General features: G+C 37.0%; 1 protein-coding gene across 3 annotated transcripts in view; it reads left to right on the top strand.

Annotated features, from left to right (window-relative positions):
- Nkain2 (Na+/K+ transporting ATPase interacting 2) overlaps positions 1-26,309 on the top strand; it is a 1,207,865-nt gene that overhangs the window by 551,871 nt on the left and 629,685 nt on the right. For all 3 annotated transcript variants that reach the window (XR_003948726.1, NM_001013411.2, NM_001025286.2), the window contains exon 3: positions 15,459-15,539. Coding sequence is in view for 2 of the 3 variants with exons in the window: in NM_001013411.2 (NP_001013429.2) it covers positions 15,459-15,539 (81 nt within the window). In the remaining variant the exon portion in view is untranslated. The remainder of the gene's footprint in view (positions 1-15,458; positions 15,540-26,309) is intronic.

Here is a 26,309-nt window from a genome sequence, read left to right as displayed (position 1 = left end):
TAAGACTTATTATATAATGCATACATACTTGAAAACCTCCTGTTACCTAACAAGACACAGAACACAATGATATCTATCAATTTAAAACATTTAAAAAATCAGATGGGTCATGGCACAGGCCTTTAATCCCAGCATGTGGAAATCAGAGGCAGGAGGAGGGGTTTTTTTCCCTTTTAAATTGATTAATTGTTGAGTTCTAAAAGTTTGTAAAAAAACAAACAAAAAAACAAAAAAAACTATTATTCATGTCTTATGACATATGTGTGTGTGTGTGTGTGTGTGTGTGTGTGTGTGTGTGTCTGTATTTGTAATTTTAATGTTTCCTCTGCAACACTGAGTTAATTTGTAAACTTTTAAGACATGGGTTTCTCATTTAGAGTTTTTATTTCTTTATTCTTCTTCGTATTACTGTTAAACATGTTAAACTTAAAGTAGCATAAAATATTTTTATTCATTTAAAATGTATATTTATACTTGACATCTATATGTAGTTTCACATTAATACAATAGAAAGCATTTAATCATTTTGAAGTTCATATTGATTTACTTCCCACATCCCTCAATTAAGATATCATGGATATTTTAGAACATGATTTAGTTGACTAAGGGTAGCTTTAATTTTGAAAAAAAAAAAAAGATGTAGGTAAGATTACAATTAAAGGTATTAAAGTCTTTCTGGCCAAAGAAGTCAAATGATGCTTCTAATAACCAACAGTCATGTGGAAAAATACACTATGCTACTCAGTCAATATTTACAGCTGCCATGTATCTAGCAGATCTTGGTAAAGATAATGGCATCCATTATAAACCAGTTACTAGCTTACTAGTTTTGACTCTTGAACTGTTCTATAATAAGCTTTTTTCCCTCAGAATTTATTGTTTGTTTATAATGGTGTTGACTTAGAATTTTCAAAGCCTTCCTTTATAAGTGTTCTCAAACACTTTAACCTTCCTTCTAGCCTACCAGCCACCAGAGGCAGTGGGGGTAAAAAGGGAATAGGGCAAGAGAGGATGTGGACCTGTTTAGAAATAGCTCTTTGGTGTGATTCCAGTCTTCATTGTCAGGATATCAAAAGTTCAGGTCACACCAATCAACAGTATTAGCTCCATTCATGAATCAGCAATTGCAGTTTGATACAGTAGAAACAGCAAGGCTCTGCCAATTGACCTGAGTCCACAGAAGCATCAAGAAGCTGCCAAAATAACGCTAGTAGTTTTTCAGTGCATTTCTCTCTATATAAAGTCATGGCAAACATTGATCTGGCGAAGAGACAAAGCAAACCAATGCTACAGTGTCCACCTATGAAGACCAGTGTCATCAAAGCCCATCAAAGACCAACAAAGCATTTCAAGGAAAACCAAGGCCACAGCGTCATCCACTGTGTGTTGGGCTATATTTCAAACCTTTCCAAAAATCACATATCCTTTCAAGTGCCTGCTCTAGCAAAACATCACATGCTCTTTCTCCAGGCAGCTTCCTGAAAAACACCTCATCTCTGTTCTCAGAAAAACCTTCTTCAATGTATCTGCTTTAGCAGAATCATTCTATCATGTGTCTGCTTCAGCAAAAAATCCTCTCTTATAAACCTTAAAAGACAGTGTCTCCCAAAAATCACATGACATAATGGACTCTCCAAAGAAACCAGAAATTTCCATTACATAGTGGTTTTAATATTATGTGTCACTGTTTTCTATTGTCTCACTAAATTTCTGTGGGGCAGGTTTTAGACCTACATTTTTTTTTTACAGTAATCCATCTTATGTTGTATTTATACCTTTTTCTATTTCTCATGTTCTTCCCCAGTAGGTGGTGTAAAATCTAATATTTTGTGGCTGTAACCAGCAAAATACCTGTTTATCTGAATGAGTATGCATATTATTAATGAATGGTGTAGCATTTCTCTAGAAAAATTAAAATGCATGATAAATATTCTTCACTTTCATATCCCAAAGAAAAACAAACAAACAAACAAACAACAACAACAACCAAAAAAAATAAAATCACTACGGTATATTTGTGTTGCCATGGCAGACAGTCCTTTCTTGGTTCTCTTTGGATGCCCTTGGATTTAGATGGACATCAAACTCTCAGAATGCACTATTGTTGTTTTGGTCCAAGGAGGAGTTATATACTTTGTAAAAACAACCATGACAATTTGTAATATTCTGTAAATAATCTGCAAGTAAAGGAATTATTTGTTCTAACTAGCTAATATAAAAGACTCACAATCATGATGTTTTGTTTCCAAGCTGTAAGCCTAGATGGGCAGGTTTTGTACCTATTCTAACTTATATCCCATGCATATATCACTTGTTACTTTTTGTTCTCTTGGCCAGGTGTTTATGGTCCATTGTCTTTTCTCTGACCCCTCACTTAATACTAAATCCTGCCTTCCTCTCCCTATTACCCAATAGAGTCATAGGCTGTAGACTTTTATTAACCAATTAACTTTAAAGTTGGCAGCAAAGTTTACATAGCATCAGTTGGTATACACGAGGATATTCTTGCTAGTGGCAATCACATCTTGGGGGGTTCAATATTTAGCATGTGAATATATAGTAGCATCAGACCAAACCCCAACAACAGCCAAAATATTTTTGTTGTTGATTGGATTTGGACTCAATCTGTGGCCTGAGAATAATTAAGTTAATTTTTCTGTCAGTAGGGATGCCTACTGACTTATTCTAGAAATAATTTCTATAGGAAGATTGACTTTAACTATCTAGTCTCTTAGATGATAGATATTGCATGGTAGATTACTGGTATATTACAGTATGAAGATGTGAAAGAACTTCCACTGTCTAGATCAATGCCATCACTTAATTACAGGCTTAAAGGGAAAAAATAAGTTTTATAAAACATAGTCCAATATTGGCCGAGAGTGGTGGAGCAATCCTTTAAACCCCTCACTTGGGAGGCAGAGACAGGCAAATTGCTGAGTTCGAGGCCAGCCTGGTCTACAGAGTGAGTTTCAGGACAGCCAGGGCTATGCAGAGAAACCCTGTTTCAAAAACAAATCAAAACAAAACAAACAAAAAACAATAGTCCAATATTAAGTATGCAGCCCAAAACAATAATAACATAGAATTTTTAACTTTATATTTTTATTGATCTTAGTAAAATAAATTATACTCAAGTTGGTTAGAGTTCAACTTTGTGATTACAAATGAAAAGCTGTAGGGGATACCAAACTATGCCAATAACATAGATGAAACCTTATGTACTTTTAATTCATTGACAACACATTTTTAACTACGGTATAAATATGTTTATGTAAAGTTAGAATTTCATTCTCATCATGAACATTTTTACCACAGAACATACTTAAAAGTCCTCACTTAAAATTCTATAGCAGAAAGGTGAATTTGTATACACTTTATTTTATTTTTAAATATGTATGTATGTGCCCATGAGTACAAGTACCCTAATAGGTCAGAGATTAGACTACAGGAACTATAGCTACAGATGATTGAGAGTCACTGATATGGGTCTATAGAATCCAATTTAGGTACTCAAACCCACTCTGCATTATTAATCACTGAGTCACCTATCCAGAACTTGGAGAGATGTATTTTCATGCTGCATGTGTCCACTCAGCTTAACATTGCCTGTTGGATTTGTCCATAAGGATGACAATTGCTGAAAAAAAATGACTACATGAACAATGCCAATATGAGAATCTAAATGTACCTCTATACTAGATGTGGACATGCAGGGAACTAGTTACCCTACTATGCATATTAAATAGACTGAATACAGTTTGATAGCTGATCAAGTCCACTATTCTAGCAAGTAAATTGAATGTTTCCTTGTCTTCTCTAGCCAATAGTTTGCAAATGTGTAGGACTACTGAGCAACTCAAGAATAATTAGGCTTGGACAGAAACCTGACATTTCCACTTCATAGGCCATCATCTTGATTTACATGAGATTGTCTTGCAAATAGTACCATTATCTAAGTGTGACATGGATTCTTCCATTAAACACAGCCGTAGGCTTATAATTTAAAATATAGCTTCTACCAACGTAAAATCAGAGTGTCATCAAAGTGCTCCAAATGGCTTTCAAGATCTATATGTCTGTGATGTTTCTTATTCACTAGTGGAACACATATAACAACAGTTAATCATCATAACTTATACCTATTAAAAAGGGAGAATGAAAACTATTTATATAAATATTGAATTTCTAATTACTGTATAAAAATTCACAGTAATTTCATCACTATTCCAATTTTTAAAGCAATAGAAAGCCATAAACTTAACATTACCACTTAATTATAAATTGTATCTCAAAATATATGACCTTTTCCATCATATTATTCTCGAATGACTCCTTTGATTCTACATCTCTGCATTGCTTTATAATTTTGCCAGGACATCATCCCACCTCAACTCCTTACTCATCTCTGAAAACAAAACAGAACAAAACAGAGCAATAACAACATCAAACACATTCTATTCTATCTAGTTTTGCTCTATAAGAAAACAAATCTCCAGGTGTGGGACACTTACATATGCAGACATCTAGAAAGGCTATTACATAACAGATAATGGGAAGGTGGTAGAGACTAATGGAATAAAAATAATGCTAGACATATTCTATAAAAAAGCTTCAGGTTCTGAGGAGATGTCTCAGTGGGTAAATGGTTTGCATATAAAAGGTTATGCACAAGGGTGTGCTTATGTAATCCTAGTGCTGGGTACAGGAAGGGAAGAAGATAATGGCAAACCTGGGGACTTGCTAGCCAACTAGTTGACTGACCCAGGTTCAGGGAGAGATTTTACTTAAAAAATAAGGTGAAGAGTGATAGAGGAAAGTACCCAAGGAGCTAAAGAGGTCTGCAACCCTATAGGTGGAACAACAATATGAACTAACCAGTACCCCCGGAGCTCATGTCTCTAGATGCATATGTATCAGAAGATGGCCTAGTTGGCCATCATTGGGAAGAGAGGCCCCCTTGGTCTTGCAAACTTTATATGCCTCAGTATGGGGAAACGCCAGGGCCAAGAAGTGGGAATGGGTGGGTAGGGGAGTTGAGGGGGAGGGTCTGGGGTACTTTTGGGATAGCATTTGAAATGTAAATGAAGAAAATACCTAATTAAAAAAATAAATTAAAAAAAGAGTGATAGAGGAGGAAAATCTCTACAATAGGTGTTCACCTGCCTATACACATGTGCATGCGCGTGCATGCACACACACACTCACCATGAAAATTCATTACAGTTAACTTCTAAGTGATTCATAACACATTTTGGTTGATCTTTAAATTATGAATACCAAGACCCCAGAAAACTCATTATCATTAATGACTTTGGGCCAGTCCCAAAGCGTCCAACAAAAGGACAACGATTTTTATTAGAAACTTTAAATAAGGATATCAAATTCAAAATGATATCTATGTGGAACTTAAATACTTGCTGACTGGCAAGAAACAGTAAATATTTTGTATACCCCAAAGTACAAATAGTGATAAATATGAATGAAGCAATGAAATGTAAGTTCAATGTTTAGCAAATAAATGTTTATTTCCTTCTCACTCATACTGCAGATCCACAACTCAACATCCTCGCATACAAAGAAGCAATAAAAATCACTATATAATTTTAATGTCACATAACTGTAGCTTTTAGACTTTTAATAGATTTTGGTATGTTTCATAACATTTTAAATCTCAAATTTATTTCCACACATTAAGCAAAATGTTCCCATATAACATAAATTATTGTAGATGGGCAAATGCCTCTGAATAGAACATTACTAGCTTCAGGACTTACAACGAAATATGTTTTCTGCCTTTAAATATTTTGAGTGAGTTAAAACCCAAGAAAACATTCACATATAACTGTTTTTAGCCTGAAAAAAAAAGTCATTATTTTGGTCAAAGGAAATTGCTTTCTACTTTTTGCTTTAAGACACACAAAAGATATCTGAGATCTTGTTTTGATTTGTAGTTCTGAAAATCTCAATAATTTTTACATTAACTAAAATAATAAACACTGAATGTTTCACACTTTAAATAGACTGTTGATTAGCAAAACCTTTTACATATGATTGTCTAAAGGATTTTGATATCAAAGTAAACTAAAATATTTAAAGGAAACCTAGTTTTCTTAGAACTGATACAAATATAATAAAAGCATTAAAAATTTAAATCACAGATTGCTAACCTAATAACTGTGGATAGCTGAAATTTCATGTATATTACAAGCTATTCATAAGACATAATAACCAAGTAAAAACCATGAACTATAGAAAACAGAGCAAGACTTCTTCTTAATTTAGACAAAACAGGACTTTAGCAATATGTATAGATGGGAGGATGAGGGTATAACATTAAAATATTAAATGTAATAGTTTCAATGTATGATAGTTCTTCAACTTCTCTTGTTTTACATTAAGAAATTTGAGCATTCTTTATGAAAAGAAAGGCCTAATAATGGGGGAAATATTTAAAAAAGAGCTGAAGTTGTATAATCTTTTATAAATGCCTATGCAGATATAAAATCACAAGCAAGCTTGATCATCTGATAGAGGTTTTGAGTTTAGTTAACCAAGAAGAAATCCACTTCTTCAACTCTATGGCAGCACTAATGATTAACATCGGATTTCCTTTTGTTGGGAGAGAGTAAAATAGGCTGTGTAGTACTGGATCTTACTGTGTAGACTACGATGGCCTCTAAATCACTGGGATCCACCTGCCAATGCCTCTCCGAGTGCTGGGATTAAAAGCATGTAAGAATACCCAGAGATATTGTCTTAGTCAGGGTTTCTATTCCTGCACAAACATCATGACCAAGAAACAAGTTGGGGAGGAAAGGGTTTATTCGGCTTACACTTCCGTGCTGCTGTTCATCACCAAAGGAAGTCAGGACTGGAACTCAAACAGGTCAGGGAGCAGGAGCTGATGCAGAGGCCATGGAGGGATGTTCTTTACTGGCTTGCCTCACCTGGCTTGCTCAGCCTGCTCTCTTGTAGAACCAAGACTATCAGCCCAGGGATGGTCCCACCCACAAGGGGCCTTTCCCCCTTGATCACTAATTGAGAAAATGCCTTACAGTTGGATCTCATGGAGGCATTTCCTCAACTGTAGCTCCTTTCTCTGTGATAACTCCAGCTGTGTCAAGTTGACACAAAACTAGCCAGTACAATTGACCCCTTGTCAACTTGACACACAAAAACATCACTAGTAAGCCTCAACCCTTACAATCTTATTCATCCCCAAGATCTAAATAACTTTAAAAGTCCCACAGCCTTTACATGTTCTTAAATTTTCAATTTCTTTAAAATATCCATCTTTTTAAAATCCAAAGTCTTTTTGCAAATAAAAGTCTCTTAACTGTGGGCTCCACTAAAACAGTTTCTTCCTTCAAGAGGGAAAATATCAGGGCACAGTCACAATCAAAAGCAAAAGTCAATCTCTAACCATCCAATGTCTGGGATCCAATTCACGATCTTCTGGGCTCCTCCAAGGGCTTGGGTCATTTCTCCAGCCATGCCCTTTGTAGCACACACATCATCCTCTAGGCTCCAGATGCCTGTACCCCACTGCTGCTGCTGCTCTTGGTGGTCATCTCATGGTACTGGCATCTCCAAAACACTGCATGACCCCTTCAGTCCTGGGCCTTCAATTGCAACTGAGGCTGCACTTTCACCAATGGCCTTCCATGGCCTCTCACAGTACTGAGCCTCAGCTGCTTTGCCTGACCCCTTCATGTCTTCAAAACCAGTACCACCTGGGTGACCCTTACATATTACCAAGTCCCGCTGCAGCAGGAGTACAAACTTGGCCATCTCTGGAACACAGCCTCTTTGTGCTTTCAGAAAACACTTCCCAGAAGATGTCACCTCAATGATTCTGGTCTCTTCCATCACCACGAATTTCTTAGCTCCAGCTAACCAGCATCAATAGTCCCAGTAATGCAAAGTTTTTGCTTTGGTAGTTCTGGTATCTTGTTAATCACAGCTGATTCTTCAGCCCCAGCTAACCAGAACTACAGAATCTTCACAATCAAAACAGCAATGGCCCTGAAAAGAGTCTTTAATTTTCCCTCTGAAATTTCACAAGCCAGAGCTCCATCTTCTGCAGTGTTCTCAACATTATCTTCCAAGCTCCTACACGACATCCGACAGAGCTCTTAACAACGGATGGATCTTCAAGCCCAAAGTTCCAAAGTCCTTCCACAGTCCTCCCCAAAACATGGTCAGATTGTCACAGGAATACCCCACTCCTGGTACCAACTTCTGTATTAGTCAGGGTTCTCTAGAGTCACAGAACTTATGGATAGTCTCTAGATAGTAAAGGAATTTATTGATGACTTACAGTCGGCAGGCCAATTCCCAACAATTGTTCAGTCGCAGCTGTGAATGGAAGTCCAAGGATCTAGCAGTTACTCAGCCTCACACAGCAAGCAGGCGAAGGAGCAAGAGCTAGAGCTAGACTCCCTTCTTCCAATGTCCTTATATTGTCTCCAGCAGAAGGTGTAGCCCAGATTAAAGGTGTGTTCCACCACACCTTTAATCCCAGATGAAAGGTGTAGCCCAGATTAAAGGTGTGTTCCTTAAACTCGGAGATTCAATCTTCTGGAATCCATAGCCACTATGGCTCAAGATCTCCAAACCAAAATCCAGATAAGGATCTCCAAGCCTCCAGATAAGGGTCACTGGTGAGCCTTCCAATTCTGGATTGTAGTTCATTCCAAATATAGTCAAGTTGACAACCAGGAATAGCCACTACAGATATGATATGGGGTAGACTCCCAGGAGTCAATGAGGGTGACCTTCAAGAAGATGTCTAATAGTTGGGACATGGAACCTGAAGAGGCAATCTCCTGTAGCCAGGCAGGACCACCAGTGGAGATATAAGGACACCAACCCACCCATGCACCTTTTGACCCAAAAGGCACTCTGTGAGGGAGGCACTGGGAGGGAGGGCAGAGTTTGGGATATAAATAAATAAATAAATAAATAAGTTAATTTTGAAAAAGAGGATAATCTATTCAAATATTTTATATCTACAAAAAACAAAATGAAATAAAATAAAGGCATGTATCACCATTTCTTAAAAAAATAGATTTTAAAGAAAATTTGTATATAATCATACCAGAGATTTCTCCCATGAAAGCAATATAACTTATAATAACAGTGTCTTTTAAGAGTTATTTGTTTGTTTGTTTGTTTGTTTGTTTAATGAGTACAATATAGGTATCTACGGACACACCAGAAAAGGGAATCAGATCCCATTATAGATGATTGTGAGCCCCCATGTGGTTGCTGGGAATTGAACTCAGGACCTCTGGAAGAACAGACGGTGCTTTTAACCACTGAGTCCTTTTTCCAGCCCAACTGTGTTTATTTAGCAGTTTCTACTAATGAGAAAGTTTTATGACAGGGATTAAGTGTAACAGGACTTACAGATTTTTGTTGTAATATACACTGTTCTTGGTCATAAAATAATCAAGAATTAAAAAATATATGGATTGTTTGGGTTATTTTTCTCCTTATCATAGCAACAGGTAAGAAGTAATGCTGGTACCTCAACAGGTCAAGTTATGCAACTTTTAGAAACGAGACACTTAACCTAAGATATGATGATCACTGAGCAAAGTATCAGTGTGTTCAAAACATACTCGCCATAACCATTTGTTTTTGAAGGCAGATGTTTCAATTCTTCAAAAACCTTCCATTTTATTTAAACACCTACTTGTTAATGATCCCAAGCTCTGCATGTTTTGCTTTAAGGAAGTTCATTAGAGTTGATGTATCATTGTGTTTATATTACCAGTGTGGTCCCAGTGATATTAGTCTCTGGTACTATTTTTTGTAGCCTCAGGGAAATATTCAAACTGAAAAACATTTCTGTGGATTGCATTGATTGGCTATTAATAATAGATAGCATTACACTAGGAAGTAGAAGTCAAAGCAGGAGACAAATTTGGTCATGTCCTGTAATGCTTCTTTAACACATCTGCTGAAATCTCATTCATGCAGATTGTATTTAATGAAGTGTTTCATAACCAATTCCTTTGCTAATAAACCACATTTGATTTCAGATGGCAAGTGATTCACTTCATCTTTTTTCTTTCATCTCGTAATGATAATTACTATTATTATAAAATTACACTAAACAATAACTTTCTAAACTTGGATCCTTTAGAGAAAATGAAATATAAAATTAGAATGTCAGACAAACTGTAAACTTGAAACTCTATTTCAAATAATGCTTGTTCCTTTTAAGGTCATAAGAGAAAATTCTATTTTCTGGAAATAATAAGAAAAATACTGTCTTAAGTACATTTGTTCTCCCTTAATTTTTCAAAAGTGATTGCTTTGGAAAATAATACTATACTTTACAGCTCCATAAACATACTTTATAAATTTAATTTTATATTAAAAATTTGTACAGTTATACATATATCTGGGCATGTTAACCTGACAAACTATGCTAGAGTTACATACAAATCCTGCTAAATATATGTGAACTTAAAGGAAAAATCTAGAATTTAATTCTAGGCATTTTTACTGTGAATGAGAGAACTGACAAGTAGAGGTGGCATCATTAAGATGTGATTGGTATATTTTTCTAATAAAACACATATTGACATTTTATCCTTGCATAGCATAATCTCCATTCCTACTTAATATGCAGGCCAGTTAGATGATTTAAGTGATGAAAATGGTTGCCAGAAACTCTGATGACAATAGATGCTACTTAAAGGGGAGAAGCAGACTCTGAAAGATATCCTCTGACCTTCACACCTGTGTCATAGTATATGTGTGCCTGCACACATACATACATATACACAGACATACAAGTACCTAGACATATACACTGACCTACCACAATTAAAAGATTTAACTACTCTTTTTTAGCTAATTTGATTTTGGATTTAGAGACACAGCATAACAGGGAACTCATGATGAATCATTAATTCCTTTATAGCTAGCATTTTCAGCATTTTTGTAAGACTCAAATTGCATTAGTCTCTCCAATGTTCTATTGGATGCTTCAGGCATCAGTTCTTGAAAAGAGAATTTCATCAAAAAATGGAATCTTTCTCTTATCACAGATAATACAGCAACACATTTAAGCTTTTATCTGAAAAAGTAAAATGCAAGTTTTTCACAGAAGGAGAAAGAGAGAGAGAAAGAGGGAGGGAGGGAAAGAGAGAGAGAGAGAGAGAGAGAGAGAGAGAGAGGGAGAGAGAGAGAGAGAGAATCAAGATTCCTTTTACTGAAGAAAACTACAGGGTAGGTGATACTTTGTCATCTTGTTAGTGGAGCTCTTCTAGGCAGAATGTCCTTTCCAATTACATCGTGGCTGAGCTAAGGACAACTATTGCCAATCCATTCAGTGTAGCAAGAGAAAACCGGTTAGTACAGACCCTTATAATTGTTATTATTTGAACAAGTTAAAGGATTAGCCATAGAGTTTATTGGAAAAAAATCACTGACAATTTATAATTAAATGCAAACATCTTTATCAACTACCAAAATGTAATTCGAAGCCTGATAATGTAAGACCCCGGATGCTGGGCCTCTGCTCAAGTCCCGGGATGAGCTGGCTAACACCCCAACATCTCGAGAGAAAACCAAACCTGATGCAAACTACAAGAGGTTTTATTATCAGCTAGCTGAAGACAAAGTCCCTCCACCGTGCAGGGCAGGGGAGTATGACCCTGAGTGATCGGTGACAGTAGGGGCTTTTAACAGCTAGCTGAGGAGTTGGGAGGAGTTGGGAGGAAAATTGGGAGGAGTTCTTCTCTTCTGGGTGTCCTTGGTGAAATTTACAAGGCAGGAGTGGGGAGTCAGTTCTTTCTGAATTTTTATCTCTGTGTCCTCAGCACAGGAAGGCAGGCAGGCATCTCTGGTTGTACAGTATAGAAACAAAAAGGCTTTTTGCTGGCTATAGAGAACAAAGAACTTATTTCTAGCTGTATTTTTAAAGATCAAGGAAAACAAGCTTGGGGAACGTCCAGGGGCTTTACCTTCCAGGGAGACACGCTCTAAGTCGGGGTCTCACAATAAGAACTTTCTATTTTAGTTTAAAAACTAAGGCAAGGTAGCTAAAGACATACATGGATCAAACTCAAACATTTCATAGAATCCATGTTCTACAGATCAAGATCCTCCTTTGCTTCAGCTCCTCCATTGCTAAGTCCCACCATCAGTTCTAAGCCCACATTTCATGTAGCATCTCAAATCTCTTCATTCTTGGGCCATGTGATTTGACCTTCTTTATGGTCTATAGAATAAAACCCCTATATAGTAGTTGGAACATCTTTAAAGAGGTCTGGAATCACTACTTGCATTACAAAATGTATCATTCTTCAAATTACATGATGGTCATAGGATGCCTGCAAAAACTATGTCTGTGAGGAGGGTCTGCATTCTGCAACTGAGAATAACATTTGATCTCAGTTTTATTTCATTTGCTCACAGATTTTAAAATAATAGCTGTCTCCTGAGAGGCTCTGCCAGTGCCTGACAAATACAGAAGTGGATGCTCATAGCCATCCATTGGACTGAGCACAGGGTCCCCAATGAAGGAGCTAGAGAAAGGACCTAAGAAGTTGAAGGGGTTTGCAGCCCCATAGGAGGAACAACAATATGAACTAACCAGTACCATCAGAGCTCCCAAGGACTAAATCACCAACCAAAGAGTACACATGGTGGGACTCATGGCTACAGCTGCATATGTAGCAGAGGATGGCCTAGTCAGACATCAATGGGAGGAGAAGCCCTTGGTCCTGTAAAAGCCCCAAAGTAGGGTAATGCCAGGGCCAGGAAGTGGGAGTGGATGGGTTGGTGATAAGGGGGAGAGGGAGGGGAGGGGGTGGGACTGGAGGAGTAGGTCTTCAGAGGGGAAACCAGGAGAGGGGATAACATTTGATATGTAAATAAAGAAAATATCAAATAAAATATTTTCTAAATAACTGTGTGACTGTCAGCAAGTGATATTTTATGTGACCTTTAAAGAAAAATATAATATTGATGGATCTAAGGAGTAATGTGTAGAGAAAAAAAAAAAGATCAATGATGAAAAAAATCACAAGGTAAAAGGGCCTGAGAAGAATAATGGAGTTTAAGTCTATAGAGCAGAAATCCATCTGTGTTTGGAATCCGGGATGTCTATAGGGATGAGCTCAAATAAGTGAGTCACAGGTAGAATGGTTCAAAACCATGGGGAATCTTGAATTGTAGTACAAAGATATGAAACTCCCTGTTGAAGGGATGTGAGTCAGGGGGTTTACTTAACTAGAAATATTATAATATCCCGTGATTTCAATTGCCAAAGCAAACCCACACCTGCTGTTAACTTCTTGATACCACCATTCCAGTCAATTACCACATTTTGACTTATTAAATCTGAAAGTCAGTTGGATTCCCTTCTTAAAGAAGCTTCACCTCTTTTTTTTTTTAATATTATATATTTTGTTTCTAAAGATACGCTATGCTTAATTTGTATTTTCCTTCTTTGTAATCCTGTTACATAAACTTTAATGATTCCAATGTGATAACCATCTTTTAAAGCACATCTGTTGTTTTTAAGAAAAATCCAATCATTCAATTTTACTAAGGAAGATGGGGAAGCCAGATGCTGGGGTGAAAGCCTGAAAGCACAGAGAAGCAAAGAAAGCACCAAGTTGTCCTTCCTTCTCAGCCCATGTCCCAAAAGGAAGCTATTCTTCAGAGTTAGAGAAAGGACTGTGGGACCTGAAGGGGTTTGCAACCACATAGGAAGAAGAACAATATCAACCAACCAGAGCTCTCAGGGTCTAAACCACCAACCAAAGAGTATACATGGAGGGAGCCATGGCTCCAGCCACATATGTTGCAGAGGATGGGCTTGCATCAATGGGAGAAGAGGATCTTGGTCCCATGAAGGCTTGATGCCCCAGTGTAGGTTGGATGCAAGGGCAAGGAGGCAGGAGTAGGTGGGTGGGTGGGGGCATACCCTCATAGAAGCAGGAGGAGCGGGAAGGATAGGGGAATTTTTGGGGGGAATTTTGAAAAGGGATAAATTTGAAATGTAAATAAATAAAATATCCAATAAAAAATATATGCCTCACACACACACAATAGGAAGCTCTCCTCCACAACATCTCAAAACCCCTCAAACTCACTGTCCTTTCTATTTCCTGTGTGTCTATCTGTCCTTCTGACTTCCTCTTACTCTCTATGTTTTTTCCTATATTTGTTCCTGCTGGTTGTTGGTTCTGCCTCTTGAACTATGGTTTGCTTTATTTAATCCTGTCTCCAACAAACAGTACGTGAATTAAAGGTGTGTGCTAGGGTGAGCCACAACACAACTAAAACAGATTTTTCCAGTAAACAGCACAATCTCCAGGTTCACAGTGTGATCAAATATCCTGCAGCAACCATGTCCTTCATTTGACATGAATGCATGAGTAATTTATTTCTGGCCTTTGTTATTTGCTGAGTTACTCTTGGCTATTGACTTCTAGATGTTTAAAATAATTTGTTTGATGGGATGATCAGAACTTGGTAAGAATATACATCACTTGCAAAATATAATCCAAGTAAACAAGAAAATGAAGTTAGGCATAATTGTTAGATGGTTACTGCTTTGTCATAGGGATTGTGAGAGGATAACATAAGAAGATGAACAAAAGTGAAAAGAAGAGAATGAAATGGAGAAAGAATGAGCTGAAAACATGGGACACATGTTATATCTTGTTCTCTCTTTGCAATCCCATGCTCCCAGAAGTAAGACTCAGACTCAAAGTATATTTAAAAATACCTCGGCCATATTGCTATGCTTTTCTCTTATTAGATCATAACTAATATAACCCATTTATTTTAACCTATATTCTGCCATGTAGAGGGTTACCTGTGCTCAGGTTCCATGCACACATCTTGTCATATTTCCTGTTAAATCTCCCAGAATTCTTTCTGCCTCCTGGATGTCCCACCCTCTATTTTACCCTTTCCTATAGGCCATAGCTTTTGTTAATTGACAGATGATGCATCCATATAATACACAAGAAATTCTATACACACAGATATGAAGACCTTTACATTGGAAATAAATGTAATAACTTGAAGAAAGCTTGCATAAGCAACTGTCATAGTGTTTTCTTTTTACGTATTTGGATTATCTATTGGATCATCTACTTATCTCTATGTTTATAAACCAAAAACCCACTACCTAGAAATGGGGGGTGTTATTTCTTCTGTTATAAAAACTTAAAAATTGTCTTTCAATATTTTATGGGCTCTGAGACCATAAAACCTTGTAAGAAACTAAGAGAGTGAGAAATATCTAAGCCTGCTCTTTAGATGGGAACATATCTAGGTTTTTTTATACTAATTTTATTATTTGAATGTTCAGAAATTCAAGATCTACTTACCCCTGCCTAAGCTAATTCAAATAATTCTTTTTTTTTCCTTGTTTTTTTTTTTTTTTTTTTTTTTTTTTTTTTTTTTTTTTACAGTATGCTGTCTGGCTAGTTCTCTGGGTGACCTGGAATGTATTTGTTATCTGCTTCTATTTGGAGGCTGGAGATCTCTCAAAGGTAACTTACCCTCTGAGTCGGCATTCCTGTGTTAATGAATCTTCTTAAATAAGACCAATTCTCACATGACATTTGTTTTCTAGATGGTTTGGGTGAAGGTAAAGTGAAGGGTGTACTCATTTTTACCTCTATGCTTCAATAATCAAAGCTACATTTGGTACATCACAAAGATGTGATTTGTGCTTTTTAGCAAAACTAATGTGAGATTTAAATTGCAACACTACTCATCTAGAAGGCCATGAAAGATTTCTAAGACCTAATGGGATATTTTTAAGAGACAAATACCTTTAAGATTTTTTTTAAATCACTTCATTTTCTTGTATTCAACAATATTTTTTCTGATTGAACTCACATAGTACAATAATTAAGAAATCCATAAACTATTATCAGAAATAACATTACAGAAATGAATAGAAATAAACACATTATTCTGACATATTATAGAAGATATAATGTTCTAACTGTTTTCATTGTAATATCTATGTTCAATGGGTGTGAGAACCAGCATTGTAATCTAACATGAATTTATTGATTATTGAAATAATGAAGTTTGAATAACTATTGGAGTATAGTTATCAAATAGGTCAAATATGGTAATTTTAAGTAACTTTTGACTCTGGAGAAAATTTCCAGCTTGTTTTTCTTATTGCTAATGTTGGAACACAGAAAAATGGGTATTTTCTTTGCTATGACTATCACATTAGAAAATCTCTGCAAGATACTGACATATGTACACCAACGACTCTGAAGAAAAAGTCTCTAGACAACCCTTCCCCAGATCTACACATATGGTCAGGCTAGTGAAACAGGGCTGGAATGGGGCTTTGTGATTTCTAATTAGTATTTCACCAAAACACTCAATATTCTTAATGGTGTTCAAATATTATTTAATCTGTGATGTGGTTTTATATCAAGTAGATGTTGATTTGATTTATTTTGTTTCAATGGCCAAAGGTAGAGAGAAAGTAAGAGCGTGAAAGGGAGAGATGAGAGAGAAGCTACAGGGATCTTCCATGATCACATTGGGGCTTGTTCCTCAGTCAGTCTGCTGAATGAACACTCTGTGGTTTGTCCAGATAGTGACTCTGCATGCTGTGACAGCAGCCAGCCTATTTGGGAGGGGGCCATGGCCCATGGAGAAAAATCGTTTTGGCTGCTCTAGTGAAACACTGATCAAGTCTTCCCAGGGAACTAGCAGCATTGCCTTTCCTGTGACCTGGATTATCTTGCCTTTTATATATCTCTATGGTTCTGTAATTCACTTTCTTCCAAGAAATTCCACACTATCATGATGTTTAACAGTATTCTCTATTTAAAATAATCACCTTAAAATTTAATCCAAGTGTGAGGAGTGTTGACAGAATGAAATGATTCAGCAGATCAGAATTTGTTTAAAATAAAACAAAGAGAGAGTTGAGTTCAGGAAGAAACTGAGCACACAAAGTTCACTGTAAGTACCAAAATTTCCATGTATATCTTCAGAGACAGAGAAATTAGGATCTCATTATTTTATATAAGAGCATAAACCTTTGTGAGGACACATCCTAAAACTCTATAGCCCAAGTGAGTAGAATCCAAAGGACTGGGAGATCTTACTCTTGAAGTGTTCATCCACTTTTCAATGAAAGTTAGCTGTATTTTCTTTACTTTTTTTCCCTTTTACACCAAGACATCAGAACACAAGAAAATTTAATCATCTCCTTCTAACCAACAATCTAAAAATAAAACCATAAAGGGCTAAACTCTATAGTTAACTGCTATGGGATTTCTTTTTTTTTCTTTAATTTTTTTAAATTAGGTATTTTCCTCACTTACATTTCCAATGCTATCCCAAAAAGTCCCCCCTACCCTCCCCACTACTCCCCTACCCACCCACTCCCACTTTTTGGCCCTGGCATTCCCCTGTACTGGGGCATATAAAGTTTGCAGTTCTAATGGGCCTCTCTTTCCAGAGATGGCCGACTAGGCCATCTTTTGATACATATGCAGCTAGAGTCAAGAGCTCCGGGGTACTGGTTAGTTCATAATGTTGTTCTACCTATAGGGTTGCAGAACCCTTTAGTTCCTTGGGTATTTTCTCTAGCTACTCAATTGGGGACCCTGCGATCCATCCACTAGCTGACTGTGAGCATCCACTTATGTGTTTGCTAAGCCCCGGCATAGTCTCACTAGAGACAGCTATATCAGGGTCCTATCAGCACAATCTTGCTAATGTATGCAATGATGTCAGCGTTTGGAGGCTGATTATGGGATAGATCCCTGGATATGGCAGTCTCTACATGGTCCATCCTTTTGTCTCAGCTCCAAACTTTGTCTCTGTAACTCCTTACATGGGTGTTATGTTCCCAATTTTAAGAAGGGGCAAAGTGTCCACACTTTGGTCTTCATTCTTCTTGAGATTCATGTGTTTTTCAAATTGTAACTTATATCTTGGGTATTCTAAGTTTCTGGGCTAATATCCACTTATCAGTGAATACATACCATTTGAGTTCTTTTGTGATTGGGTTTCTTCACTCAGGATAATGCCCTCCAGGTCCAATCATTTGCCTAGGAATTTAATAAATTCATTCTTTTTAATAGCTGAGTAGTACTCCATTGTGTAGATGTACCACATTTTCTGTATCCATTCCTCTGTTGAGGGGCATCTGGGTTCTTTCCAGCTTCTGGCTACTATAAATAAGGCTGCTATGAACATAGTGGAGCATGTTTCTTTCTTACTAGTTGGAACATCTTCTGGATATATGCCAGGGAGAGGTATTACGGGATCCCCCGGTAGTATTTTGTCCGATTTTCTGAGAAACCACCAGACTGATTTCCATAGTGGTTGTACAAGCTTGCAATCCCACCAACAGTGAAGGAGTGTTCCTCTTTCTCCACATCCTTGCCAGCATCTGCTATCACCTGAATTTTTGATCTTAGCCATTCTGACTGGTGTGAGGTGGAATCTCAGGGTTGTTTTAACTTGCATTTCCCTGTTGATTAAGGATGCTGAACATTTTTTCAGGTGTTTCTCAGACATTCCGTATTCCTCAGGTGAGAATTCTTTGTTTAGCTCTGAGCCCCATTTTTTTAATGGGGTTATTTGATTTTCTGGAATCTACCTTCTTGAGTTCTTTAAATATATTGAATATTAGTCCTCTATCTGATTTACTATAGGTAAAAATCCTTTCCCAATCTGTTGGAGGCCTTTTTGTCTTTTTGACGGTGTCTTTTGCCTTACAGAAGCTTTGCAGTTTCGTGAGGTCCCATTTGTCAATTCTTGATCTTACAGCACAAGCCATTGCTGTTCTATTCAGGAATTTTTTCTCCTGTGCCAATATCTTCGAGTCTATTCCGCACTTTCTCCTCTATAAGTTTCAGTGTCTCTGGTTTTATGTGGAGCTCTTTGATCCACTTAGATTTGATCTTAGTACAAGGAGATAGGAATGGATCGATTCGAATTCTTCTACATGATAACCACCAGTTGTGCCAGCACCATTTGTTGAAAATGCTGTCTTTTTTCCACTGGATGGTTTTAGCTCCCTTGTCGAAGATCAAGTGACCATAGGTGTGTGGGTTCTTTTCTGGTTCTTCAGTTATATTCCATTGGTCTACTATTCTGTCATTATACCAGTACCATGCCGTTTTTATCACAATTTCTCTGTAGTAAAGCTTTAGGTCAGGCATGGTGATTCCACCAGAGGTTCTTTTATCCTTGAGAATAGTTTTTGCTATCCTAGGGGTTTTGTTATTTCAGATGAATTTGCAGATTATTCTTTCTAATTCATCGAAGAATTGAGTTGGAATTTTTATGGGGATTGCATTGAATCTGTAGATTGCTTTTGGCAAGATAGCCATTTTTACAATGTTGATCCTGCCAATCCATGAGCATGGGAGATCTTTCCATCTTCTGAGATCTTCTTTAATTTCTTTCTTCAGTGACTTAAAGTTCTTATCATACAAATCTTTCACTTCCTTAGTTAGGGTCACACCAAGGTATTTTATAATATTTGTGACTACTGAGAAGGGTGTTGTTTCCCTAATTTCTTTCTCAGCCTGTTTATTCTTTGTGTAGAGAAAGGCAATTTACTTGTTTGAGTTAATTTTATATCCAGCTACTTCACTGAAGCTGTTTATCAGGTTTAGGAGTTCTCTGGTGGAATTTTTAGGGTCACTTATATATACTATCATGTCATCTGCAAAAAGTGATACTTTGACTTCTTCTTTTCCAATTTGTATCCCCTTGATGTCCTTTTGTTGTCGAATTGCTCTGGCTAGGACTTCAAGTACAATATTGAATAGGCATGGAGAAAGTGGGCAGCTTTGTCTAGTCCCTGATTTTAGTGGGATTGCTTCCAGCTTCTCTCCATTTACTTTGATGTTGGCTACTGGTTTGCTGTAGATTGCTTTTATCATGTTTAGGTATGGGCCTTGAATTCCTGATCTTTCCAAGACTTTTATCATGAATGGGTGTTGGATTTTGTCAAATGCTTTCTCCGAATCTAAAGAGATGATCATGTGGTTTTTGGCTTTAAGTTTGTTTATATAATCGATTACATTGATGGATTTCCATATATTAACCATCCCTGCATCCCTGGAATAAAACCTACTTGGTCAGGATGGATGATTGTTTTAATGTGTTCTTGGATTCGGGTAGCAAGAATTTTATTGAGTATTTTTGCATTGATAATCATAAGGGAAATTGGTCTGAAGTTCTCTATCTTTGTTGGATCTGTCTGTTGTTTAGGTATCAGAGTAATTGTGGCTTCATAGAATGAGTTGGGTAGAGTACCTTCTACTTCTATTTTGTGGAATAATTTGTGCAGAACTGGAATTAGATATTCTTTGAAGGTCTGATAGAAGTCTGCACTAAGCCCATCTGGTCCTGAGCTTTTTTTTTGGTTGGGAGACAATTAATGACTGCTTCTATTTATTTAGGGGATATGGGACTGTTTCGATCATTAACTTGATCCTGGTTTAACTTTGGTATCTGGTATCTGTCTAGAAATTTGTCCATTTTGTCCAGATTTTCCAGTTTTGTTGAGTATAGCCTTTTGTAGAAGGATCTGATGGTGTTATGGATTTCTTCAGGATCTGTTGTTATGTCTCCCTTTTCATTTCTGATGTTGTTAATTAGGATGCTTTCCCTGTGTCCTCTAGTGAGTCTGGCTAAGGGTTTATCTATCTTGTTGATTTTCTCAAAGAACCATCTCCTCATTTGGTTGATTCTTTGAATAGTTCTTCTTGTTTCTACTTGGTTGATTTCGCTCCTGAGTTTGATTATTTCCTGCTGTCTACTCCTCTTGGGTGAATTTGCTTCCTTTTTTTTCTAGAGCTTTTAGGTACGTTGTCAAGCTGCTAGTGTGTGCTCTCTCTAGTTTCTTTTTGGAGGCACTTAGAGCTTTGAGTTTCCCTCTTAGAAATTCTGTCATAGTGTCCCATATGTTTGGGTATGTTTTGGCTTCATTTTCATTAAACTCTAAAAATCTTTAATTTCTTTCTTTATTCCTTCCTTGACCAAGGTATCATTGAGAAGAGTGTTTTTCATTTTTCCATGTGAACTTTGGCTTTCCATTATTTATGTTGTTATTGAAGATCAGCCTTAGTCCATGGTGGTCTGATAGGATGCACGGGACAATTTCAATAATTTTGTATCTGTTGAGGCCTGTTTTGTGACCAATTATATGGTCAATTTTGGAGAAGGTACCATGAGGTACTGAGAAGAAGGTATATACTTTTGTTTTAGGATAAAATTTTCTGTAGATATCTGTTAAGTCCATTTGTTTCATCACTTCTGTTAGTTTCACCCTGACCCTGTTTAATTTCTGTTTCCACGATCTGTCCATTGATGAAAGTGGTGTGTTGAAGTCTCCCACTATTATTGTGTGAGGTGCAATATGTGCTTTGAGCTTTACTAAAGTTTCTTTAATGAATGTGGCTGCCCTTGCATTTGGAGCATATATATTCAGAATTGAGAGTTCCTCTTGTAGGATTTTACCTGTGATGAGTACTAAGTGTCCCTCCTTGTCTTTTTTGATAACTTTGGGTTGGAAGTTGATTTTATTCGGTATTAGAATGGCTACTCCAGCTTCTTTCTTCAGACCATTTGCTTGGAAATTGTTTTCCAGCCTTTCACTCTGAGGTAGTGTCTGTCTTTTTCCCTGAATTGGGTTTCCTGTAAGCAGCAGAATGTTGGGTCCTGTTTGTGTAGCCAGTCTATTAGTCTATATCTTTGTATTGGGGAATTGAGTCCATTGATATTAAGGAAAAGTAATTGTTGCTTCCTATTATTTTTGTTTTTAGAGTTGGAATTCTGTTTTTGTGGCTGTCTTCTTTTTGGTTTGTTGAGGGATTACTTTCTTGCTTTTTCTAGGATGTGGTTTCTGTCCTTGTATTGGTTTTTTTCTGTTATTATCCTTTGAAGGGCTGGATTCATGGAAAGATAATGTGTGAATTTGGTTTTGTCGTGAAAAACTTTGGTTTCTCCATCTATGGTAATTGAGAGTTTGCTTGGGTATAGTAGCCTGGGCTGGCATTTGTGTTCTCTTAGTGTCTGTATAACATCTGTTCAGGATCTTCTGGCTTTCATATTCTCTGGTGAAAAGTCTGGTGTAATTCTGATACACCTGCCTTTATATGTTACTTGACCTTTTTCCCTTATTTCTTTTAATATTTTATCTTTACTTAGTGCATTTGTTGTTCTGATTATTATGTGTCGGGAGGAATTTCTTTTCTCGTCCAGTCTATTTGGAGTTCTGTAGGCTTCTTGTATGTTCATGGGCATCTCTTTCTTTAGGTTTGGGAAGTTTTCTTCTATAATTTTGTTGAAGATATTTGCTGGCCCTTTAAGTTGAAAATCTTCATTCTCATCTACTCCTATTATCTGTAGGTTTGGTCTTGTCATTCTGTCCTGGATTTCCTGGATGTTTTGAGTTAGGATCCTTTTGCCTTTGTATTTTCTTTTATTGTTGTGCTGATGTTCTCTATGGAATCTTCTACACCTGAGATTCTCTCTTATATCTCTTGTATTCTGTTGCTGATGCTTGTATCTATTTTTTCAGATTTCTTTCCTAGGTTTTCTATCTCCAGCATTGCCTCACTTTTGGTTTTCTTTATAGTGTTTACTTCCCTTTTTAGGTCTTGGATGGTTTTATTCAATTCCATCACCTGTTTGGTCATGTTTTCCTTCAATACTTTAAGGGATTTTTGTGCTTCCTCTTTAAGGTCTTCTACCTTAGCAATGTTTAACAGTGTTTAGCAGTGTTCTCCTATATTTCTTTATGTGAGTTATTAAAGTCCTTCTTGATTTCCTCTACCATCATCATGAGATATGCTTTTAAATCCAGGTCTATTTTTCCTGGTGTGTTGGGGTGCCCAGGATGGTGTAGGGTGGGAGTGCTGCGTTCTGATGATGGTGCATGGTCTTATTTTCTGTTAGTAAGATTCTTAAGTTTGCCTTTCGCCAACTGGTAATCTCTGGTGTTAGTTGTTGTAGCTGTCTCTGGTTAGATCTTGTTCCTCAGGTGTTTATGTTAGCCTCTATCAGCAGACCTAGGAGACGAGCTCTCTCCTGAGTTTCAGTGTTCAGAGTACTCTCTGCAGGTAGGCTCTCCTCTTGCAGGGAATGTGCCCAGATATCTGGTGTTCGAACCAGTTGTGATCCACTCACAGAGGACTTAAGATCCCGTGGAGGGTCCTGTGTATACCTTACAGGTGTCCGCAGACTCCACGCCCAAGGTACTCCTGTGCTGGCGTGGACTGGCAGGGACTTGTGCCCCTTATCAGGCTAGGTTTTCTGCTTCCCTAATAAATGCAGTCTCGGTACCTGCATGATTGGATTGGAGCAGCAGCTGTGTTCCACTCACCAGAGGTCTTAAGATCCCGTGGCGGGTCTTGTGGGTAGCTTGCAGGTGTCAGCCGACTCTGTGCCCTAGCTACCCTGGTGCTGGCTGGACTGGAAGGGACCGGGATTTCTTTTCTCATTGGGCAATTTCAAAAGTACCTCACATGTTGTGAAGAGTATGGTGGGAGAAGGAAGATTAAAATGTACAGGTTCATGAAAAAACAGAAATGGCTCTGTTAAAACTGCTTATAGGATGCAGTCTATAGCACCTGAACCATTGTCTTTTTCAACACTCTAAACACTAAGATGTGTACACACACCATTTGAATGCTCCATTGCTTGAATGTTATAAATAAATTCAGGAAATAGAATAAAAGGTGGAATTCTTTTTATATAATGACAGGTTCACATAATAAGAGAGGTTTTTTTTTCTATAAATTATGAAAATAGGCAATTGTGCTACAACAAACATTGGTAAGAAATAATGAAACATAAATATTAGTTATTTTGTAGAAATAAAAAAATGGGTTGCATTTTATATAGTGCATTTCAGTTAACTCATCTAAGTAAAAATTTTTCTATGTGGTTATGAACTACATACAATCATGAACCAATTCAGTGTCTATAATCAGTAATTACTTGATTATAATAATATGTTATGTGAGACTAAAGCTCTTTGATCTTTGGTGATCTTTGGATAAATAGATAATGGTATAAAAATACAGCAATATTTCTAAAATTTATATGAGTATGTTATAAAATGCATCTTTAAAGGACTCAAGTTTTATTTATATAAAATAGACTGTTTTCCAAATTTTCTGTTAATTTGACATATAATAGGAATATATGTTGCCATAGCAATAACAAACCCATTCTACAATAACTACCACTAAATTATTTATATTAGTAGCTAACATGATAGTGCTTAAGTGAAATATCATCAAGTTGCATATAATGGGGTTTTCTTTGAGTTATAGTTGAAAGAGATATCTTTTTTGGAAACTGAGAGGAAAAAGACATTTTTTTTTCTTTTTTCAATTTTTTTATTAGGTATTTTCTTCATTTACATTTCAAATGGTATCCTGAAAGTCCCCTATACCCTCTCCCCACCCTGCTCCCCTACCCATCCACTCCCACTTCTTGGCCCTGGTGTTTCCCTGTACTGAGGCATATAAAGTTTGCAAGACCAAGGGGCCTCTCTTCACAATGAGGACTGACTAGGCCATCTTCTGCTACATATGTAGTTGGATACAGCGATATCAGGGTCCTTTCAGCAAAATCTTGTTGGTGTGTGCAATAGTGTCTGCATTTGGTGGCTGATTATGGGATGGATCCCCAGGTGGGGTAGTCTCTGGATGGTCCTTCCTTCTGTCTCAGCTCCAAACTTTGTCTCTATAACTCCTTTCCATGGGTATTTTGTTCCCAATTCTAAGAAGGGGCAAAGTATTCACACTTTGGTCTTCCTTCTTCTTGAGTTTCATGTGTTTTGCGAATTGTATCTTGGGTACTCTAACTTTCTGGGCTAATATCCACTTATCAGTGAGTGCATATCATGTGAGTTCTTCTTTGATTGGGTTACCTCACTCAGGATGATACCCTCCAGATCTATCCATTTGCCTAGGAATTTTATAAATTCATTGTTTTTAATAGCTGAGTAGTACCTTATTATGTAATGTTCCACATTTTCTGTATCCATTCTTCTGTTGAGGGACATCAGAGTTCTTTCCAGCTTCTGGCTATTATAAATAAGGCTGCTATGAACATAGTGGAGCATGTGTTCTTATTACCCAGGATAGTCTTGAACTCATTGCAAATGTAGGCAAGCCGTGATATTGCCCTTGTTCTGAATGTCTCTCTTGTGTCTGGGATTAGAGGTGTGTATAGTCATGTCTTGCTTAAAGATGAGTATTAGTTATTGAAGAAACACTAATCTAAGTAAAATTTCCGTAATACAGGTAAAAAGGAAAGGAGAAAAGTATGCCATAAGGTTATAGAAAAAAAATTTGATATAAGCACTGATTTTATTGAGCATAAATATGTACAAACATTGAAATCTCTTTAAATGAATAATTCATTCATTATAGGAAAAGAAATATGCAATTGTTCTAATATTCCATTTTTTGGTATTCCACTCATTTCTGATTTTACCCAGTGTGTGGCAGGTTTTAACTTCTTTCTGCCTGTTAAAAAATAGAACAGTTTTATTCCCCAAAGATTGAATTGGGTGTACTATTACCTGGCTTTTTCATATGGCAACATTTAATAACAAATTACATATGTATCCTAGAAACAACTACAAAATATCTTAAAACATGACAGCTTTACAGAAGTAGCTTCCAGCTACTTCTGAAACACACAGAAAACATTAGATGTAATTACATATTGTTGCCCAGGCATCATCAGCTAAAGTTCTAATGTTGAGTGAAATCTAATAGCAATGTTTCTGCATCCTTAGTCTCATAGACTTTTCTTTTTGTTGTTGTTGTTGTTGTTTGTTTGTTTGTTTGTTTGAGACATGGTTTCTCTGTGTAGTCCTGGCTGTACTGGAATTCACTCTGTAGACCAAGCTGACCTCAAACTCAGACAGAAATCTGCCTGCCTCTGCCTCAGCCTCCCAAGTGCTGGGATTAAAGGCATGCGCCACCATGCCCGGCTCTCATAGACGTTCTACCCTGAATATAAACTAATACCCTTTCTGCTTTCTCTATAAGTTTATTGTTTTATTCCTGTAAAATATAATGTACTGACTGGTTTTGTGTCAACTTGACACAAGCTGGAGTTATCACAGAAAAGGGAGCAAATGCCTCCATGAGATCCAGCTATAAGGCATTTTCTCAGTTAGTGATCAAGAAGGAGGGACACTTGTAGGTGGTACCATTTCTGGGCTGGTAATCTTGGCTTCTATAAGAAAGCAAGCTGAGCAAGCCAGGGGAAGCAAGCCAGTAAGT

The sequence above is a fragment of the Mus musculus genome, chromosome 10 (genome assembly GCF_000001635.26).
Source record: "Mus musculus strain C57BL/6J chromosome 10, GRCm38.p6 C57BL/6J".
Taxonomy (NCBI): domain Eukaryota; kingdom Metazoa; phylum Chordata; class Mammalia; order Rodentia; family Muridae; genus Mus; species Mus musculus.
The sequence above is the reverse complement of the archived record's forward strand: the minus strand, read 5'-3'. Positions and strand labels throughout refer to the sequence as shown.